General features: G+C 44.3%; 1 protein-coding gene across 1 annotated transcript; it reads left to right on the top strand.

Moving 5' to 3' along the window:
• The first annotated feature begins 445 nt into the window (after positions 1-445).
• On the top strand, positions 446-6135 carry bmp2b (bone morphogenetic protein 2b). Its single transcript, XM_085373571.1, has 3 exons — positions 446-833; positions 1788-2155; positions 5050-6135. Exons 2-3 carry the CDS (start codon positions 1801-1803, stop codon positions 5949-5951), a joined length of 1257 nt encoding a protein of 418 aa, XP_085229697.1. The 5' UTR covers positions 446-833; positions 1788-1800; the 3' UTR covers positions 5952-6135.
• Positions 6136-6671: the final 536 nt, after the last annotated feature.

Below are 6671 nucleotides of genomic sequence, written 5' to 3'. Positions count from 1 at the left end.
AGCTGACATGTTATTGCTCAGGGGTGGTCAAATTCACATGAGCATTAAACCATCTAGGGACTGTCAAAAGCCATTTTGATGCTACTAAAAAGCATTTAAAAAGAACAATCTGGAAAAACAACAGCATGATTTTAACTGCTCTTGACTTTATTATTTCTTCTGTCTCTTGTTTCGTTTTCATTTCAATGATGTATAATGAGGGTAGGTAGGGGGGGGGGGAAGGAGATTTTACATGTCCAAGCCTTTCAGTCATGAAAACGTTTGGAGCCTCAGGGGTAGAGGTCCGCAGGAGGTGCTTTATTGTGGACAAATGATTGACATCCCCTTAGTGACATCACTACGACAAAAAGAGCGCTGGGGGAAGAGAAGGCAACAATCAATTCAAACACTCCAGCGCGGCGCACAGAAGAGAGGCGACGCGCTCTCCAACTCGCAGCAACAAGGTCCAAAAGAGCGACACTTAAAGGTCCGCTTATCCTGTCTCTCTCTCTCTCTCTCTCTCTCTCTCTCTCTCTCGCAGAAAAGTTCAGCTTTAGCAGAAGGCAGCTGTTCGCTGGTAAAGATGTTCAGAGAAGCTTCTTTATACTTAGATCGGTTATGCCTACGCGAAGCCGTTTCCTCGTAGAATTCACATAATTTTTTTTCCTTTCGGGACTGACCAAGACCTAACCCGATTCGCAGCTGGTGATAATATGTGTGAGAGGCGATCAGCGAAGGCTATGGGCTGTCTTTGGTCCCCCAAGGAGAAGCAACGTGGATTAAACACGAATTAATGTGGAATTTATCGGAGCCCAAAGGTGGAACGACGACCGGACACAGCGCTTTCTCGTCAGGTAAAATAAAAACTCACGTTTTTTTCTTTTTAATAAAGGCTTAAAGTACTTATTGGCGTAAAACAAAAAAAAATGAAATGTTTGTACAATAACTTGCTACACGAGGAAAAGCTTACTTTCTAAGTGACCCCCCTCCCTGCTAGTTCTTGGTTTATATGTGATTATAGGGTGTGTGCGTAAAAGTTAAAGCGTTCTCCTACACACGGAGAAAACTATGAAAAGAAGAAGAGAAAAAAGGTCGTTTCTTTGGAAGTCGTGCTGCTCAGATGATGCTTAGGTTTTTCATGTTTTTTGATGTCCTGTCCCGGGCTACATCTGGTACGCACGTCAGATCTAACACCTGCGAGCCTCTTGAAGTAACTCTATCCCTTATGATTACACACGACCGTCAAAGCCCCTGCAAACAGTCGCTTGTAACACCGTCTGGTTGCATCTGTTGCTGCTGTGCATACTAACCCGTTTCCCTTCACTGTATTCTTTGATGCTTCTTGTGATCTGTCGGGCTACACAGACTTGCATTTCTTTTTTCATATCACCTCCCCTAACGTGATTTCTTATCTCCTCTAATTGGAGACTTTTTGTCTGATCTCTCTCCGCAAACCCTTTGATTTGTTTTTTCTGAGTCAGTCCCTCGTTTTTTTTTTTTTTATTCTTCTCTTTCAGAGCTTCTTCACCTTGATATTTTCATGTATCACTTCATGTTAAGACCAAACTTCTCTTTCAGCTTTGACGCGCTGTATTGCCGGAGGGGGTCTTTCTCTCGCTCTCTCTCTCTTTTTACCCACTTCAAAGTGAAGCGTTGTCTTCCCTTTTAACCTGATTTCCTTCAATCGTTCCGACTGTGTAGGGGGATCACACACAGTTTAGGGAATGCTGCAGTGAGGTCCCTGCCGCGTCTACCTCATGTCAATACCTCAGCGCCAGTGTATTGACAGAAATCAACTTTCTCCACAGGGACTGACTGATCATGGTCGCCGTGGTCCGCTCTCTCATGGTACTGCTGCTCGCTCAGGTGTTGCTGGAAGGTGCTACGGGACTAATCCCCGAGGTCGGCCGGAGGAAATACAGCGAATCCGGGAAGCAGACCCCAGAGCAGTCAGAGAGCTTCCTCAACGACTTTGAGCTTCGGCTTCTCAATGTGTTTGGACTGGGGCGCAGGCCGACCCCAAGTAAGCAAGCCGTGGTGCCGCAGTATATGGTGGACCTTTACCGTATGCATTCAGCAAACGGAGACCATAGCACCAAACGACCCAAGAGCATGGGGAAACACGCAGAGAGAGCCGCCAGCAAGGCCAACACGATTAGAAGCTTTCACCATGAAGGTATGTATTAGTGACATACCTTTACCTGTCAGCCGGGAAGCTTCTCGGCTCTCTCAGACAACCCAAACCTATATTTAAACATGACTCAGTGCGTCAAGACTGAACTTCAGAGTCTTCGCTGTTTTATAGAGGTTTAGTCATTTACAGGTGACACGCGTCTAAGTTACAACTTACTCTTAAATACGCTCGGGATTGCCTAAAACTCAGTAACGCGACTTACAAACAAGCATCTCGTACGCAATTAATTACCTCTCACATATGTTGTGATGCAACATTTAACCGAACATCCCCCTGGGGCTGCTGTCAGAGGTTTTAAAACATCAAGGGAGGTGGTATCCCTGGAGTAATTTGTTTCTTAATAATTGATGGTGTTTGCGTGGGCTCCGAAAACAGTTTTTCCAGACACGCACCACAGGAGCAGGATAAAGGGCGGTGTGCCTTTGCGCAGGTGATAGTCATCACCCTGTTACTTCAATAACACACGACATGACATTATACTAACACGCATTATGACAAAGTCATCGTGTCAGACTGAATTCTGAGTCATTTTTAACAAGACTGAAATTAGTTCTTGGTTAAAAAAAGGGGGGGGGGGGGTACCCGCCTTATTCGTCTTTCCAAATCCCCGTTGTGCCCGTGCAGTGCGCCATTACGCATGTTCCAGTAACACTATAATTGCTCACTTAGCTTGTAGGTGGATACGGTACTGCTTGTTGAATTTAGTGTTTCAGTTCAAGTTCGCTGCACTTCAAAGATAACATATGCTGCTCATATATATATAAGACTGACACTAAATCCTGGATGAGGTGCACTAAGTTCAACAACTACACAGATGTTTGCACAGAGTTACAAATAAAGTGGACTTTTATAACTTAAAAAACAGCAGCTGAGAAAATAAAAATGATGGTTTACTTATATTCTATTGATCTGAGGCTATATTGTCTTTTGCACCTGGCTGTGATATTAAAATGACTCACGCATGATAAAAATGAAACACTACAGTGTTTACTGTCAAACATATAGTGATGCTTTATCACCATTCACCATCTTAAGGTCTATGTTCCATTTGTCAAAGCATACAAGTTACTGTGTCCATAGGGGCTCTACACAGAGTCCTCATACAGAGTTCTAAGTGTTTAACTGGGGAAGTTTCCATCAGGGGTGAGTCAGAGGGGTGGTTGAGTGGTTGCTTGGGTGCTCTCCAGAGGCCTAGTGCAATGACACCAAGTGGCTACACCGACACACTACAAACAACCGTGGCCTGGGCAGCTGGGCTGAGTGACTGCCCCCAGCCAGCTACTGGAAACCTCTGCAACCGGCCAACACACCTTGACACCACTGGCCATTACGAATGCGCTCAGGCTGTGTTTACATAGGTCCCCCCAGCCCTTTCATCCCGTGCTAACAGAGCTGCTGGGTTGTTCATCTTCCCATGTCAAGAGACACGCAATTGATGGCTGCTGCATATAATAAGCATGTATCTACAGATGTAAACGCAGCACATCAAAGCAAACTGCTCTAATCATTCATCACATCTGCTGCCTGATATTCATTTCACTAGGATAATTAGTTTCACTGCTATCAGTTTTCAAAAATAACCATTTCCCATGCCAAATAGAACATTTCCACTACTTCACAGGAAGTAGCTGCCAGAGACACGTCTCTGATGAATGACCCAGCATTAGCCTTTATCTTATGTTTTGGCATGCAGCACAAAAAGAAATTAGGAATGTTGATACACTCATATCTGTGGTTCACACGTTTGTGACAGGCCCTGACTTGTTCACATAGCCAAACCTCAAAGAACAGAAAACGAGAGAGAGTGAGAATATTGTTGCAGAAAGAAATTGAGGAAGACGTGAAAGAGGAGGAGAGAGAAAGAAAAGAGGATTTGGGGCTAAGAGAACAGAGGGAAAGGGGGATTTGGGAGCTGAGGAACGAAAGAAAGAGAGGGATTGGGGACAGAGGAGGGGGAACAAGAGACAGGGGGCTTTCCCACATCAAATAAGGAGTGATGGGCCTAATTGAGGTCTTTGTGCCTCTGGAGGGAGATTTAGGATGAGATGGTGGAATTTCCTAAATACCTCCTTTGAAAAAGCAAAGAGTTCAAAGTTTGTGTTTACGGCGCTGCACCAAACAGATTAAAAAGTGTGTCTATACATCATCTGTGATCTTCATAAAGTAAGAGTTCAAAGTGGGAGGGCTGCCTCAAAGAAAATTGTAGCTTTTACTAAGACTTCTGTCATTTACTGTACACTATAGAGGGGTATACAAAGATCTTAACTGTATACAGTTTATATACACTCTACTTTCCATTTGTCTTTTATTATCGTCACATTAATTGTAACTTAAGTCCTTGTAATTTCAGAATTAGTTATTAAATTTAATACCTTGACGCATAAAAGAAATACTCCAGTGCTGGCAACATCTACACTATAAATAAATGTTGACGCAACAGTTGGCCTTTCTAGTTTTCTTCTGGCCATTCTCATTTTTGATGAAGTCAGTATATGGTGCAACTTTTTTTCATGTGTACTTATGAAAATATTTCGCAGCAACCAATTCTCACAGTGCAAATGAGCCATTTGAAGTCTGGCTGACTAGCGTGTGTGATCTTATCGATAGATGGAAGCGCACTGCTTTCATCTTCTGACATTTAACCAGGTGAATTTATGAGCATGACACTAATCGCTGTATTACATCCCCATGAGCATTTCCCTGCTATTACACTGAGTCATACATGCAACCGCATGCAATCACTCACACAACCATGTGGTAGCTTGGCTGGATCCATATACTAGATCCACTCGATGTTATTTCTTAGGCATGTATGAAATTAATACGTTCTTGGCTTGATCCTGACCCTATGGTTGTCTCTCTTCTGTCCTTTACAGAGTCTATGGAGGCGCTGGCCAGCCTAAAAGGCAAAACGACACAGCAGTTCTACTTTAATCTCACTTCTATTCCAAATGAGGAACTCATCACCTCTGCAGAGCTACGCATTTACAGGGATCAGGTCATGGGATCTGCAAGCCCCACCGAAAGCAGCATTAGTGACAGTACTCCTGCTAGTGGCCTCCATCGTATCAACATTTATGAGATATTTGGAGTTCCTGCCACTCAGGGCAAGGAACCTCTACTACGTCTGCTGGACACTCGAATGGTGCAGGACTCTTTGAGTCGCTGGGAAAGCTTTGACGTCAGTCCCGCTATATCTCATTGGACCTCTGGGAATGGCCACAATCACGGCTTCTTGGTGGAGGTGATTCACCCAGAGGAGGGGGAGATGGACAGCAAGGATGCCCACAGACGCAGGAAACATGTCAGGGTGAGCCGGTCGCTACACCAGGACCAGGACTCGTGGCCTCAGGCTCGGCCGCTGCTTGTGACATATGGCCACGACAGCCGCGGGGGCTCAGTGCTCCACAAACGGGAAAAAAGGCAAGCAGCACCCCGCAAACAACGTAGGAAGCACCAGCACAAGGCAAGCTGCAAGAGGCATGCCTTGTACGTGGACTTCAGTGATGTGGGCTGGAATGAGTGGATAGTGGCACCCCCTGGCTACCATGCCTTTTATTGCCATGGGGAATGTCCTTTCCCCCTAGCAGACCACCTCAATTCTACTAACCACGCCATTGTGCAGACACTTGTCAACTCAGTCAACTCGAACATCCCCAGAGCCTGTTGTGTGCCCACTGACCTCAGCCCCATTTCTTTGCTCTACCTGGACGAATTTGAGAAAGTAATCCTGAAAAACTACCAAGACATGGTAGTGGAGGGATGCGGCTGCCGGTGAGAAACAGGTGGCACGGATAGAAAAGAGCGAGCGGGCACAAGAGGCAGAAAGAGATCAGAGGTTATCATGGACACCCAGTTTCCCAATGAAGACATTTATTTATATGAAAGAAACAGAAAACAGAGCTATTGCGGAAGAAGAAGAAACTATATATGAATATATTTATGTCTACATAAGGTTGGGAAAAATAAATATTTTAATCAAAGGAATATTCCTTTACTGGTTTTGAAAATGTATTTCCGATGTACATTTTGAAATGGGTGCAATACCACATGAAGTATAATGCTCAGATTTCTATTTTGTATTTATTTCTATTATAACCACTTTATTTGTAAATAAATAATGTGTATTTATCGTGAAAAAAACATCCCGTGGTCACTCCAGTGTTGCACGATCGGCTTCTGACAGAAATTACCTGCGAAAACGTAACACGTGACAAGAAGCTTATATTTCACTGATTGCAAACCAAGCACTGAACTATTTTGCTAAAAGTAATCGGAGACCAACAACAATGGAGGTTTTGAAGGCAAAGCGATAGGATCACTGGCGTAATGAATTGTAGCACGTTGTAGGGTCACAGACAATTTAAATGCCCACGGGAGGCTCATAAAAACAGAGCGTGTTTTTAATGCCTTACATGTCACTGCATGGATCCCTGGGAAGATTCTCTTAACGTCTATGTTTATTCTGCTCCCGACCAATATTATCAGATGGAGGGGG

The sequence above is a fragment of the Diplotaxodon limnothrissa genome, linkage group LG15, assembly GCF_057381915.1.
Source record: "Diplotaxodon limnothrissa isolate DT_005_m linkage group LG15, D_limnothrissa_male_GT1.1, whole genome shotgun sequence".
Taxonomy (NCBI): Eukaryota; Metazoa; Chordata; class Actinopteri; order Cichliformes; family Cichlidae; genus Diplotaxodon; species Diplotaxodon limnothrissa.
Note: the sequence above shows the minus strand (reverse complement) of the source record. Positions and strands in the feature narration are given on the sequence as shown.

Coding starts and splice junctions, on each gene's coding strand:
- bmp2b (XM_085373571.1), top strand. CDS start 1,801: ATGGTCGCCGTGGTCCGCTCTCTCATGGTACTGCTGCTCGCTCAGGTG. Junction 2,156..5,049: donor TAGAAGCTTTCACCATGAAG/GTATGTATTAGT, acceptor TGTCCTTTACAG/AGTCTATGGAGGCGCTGGCC.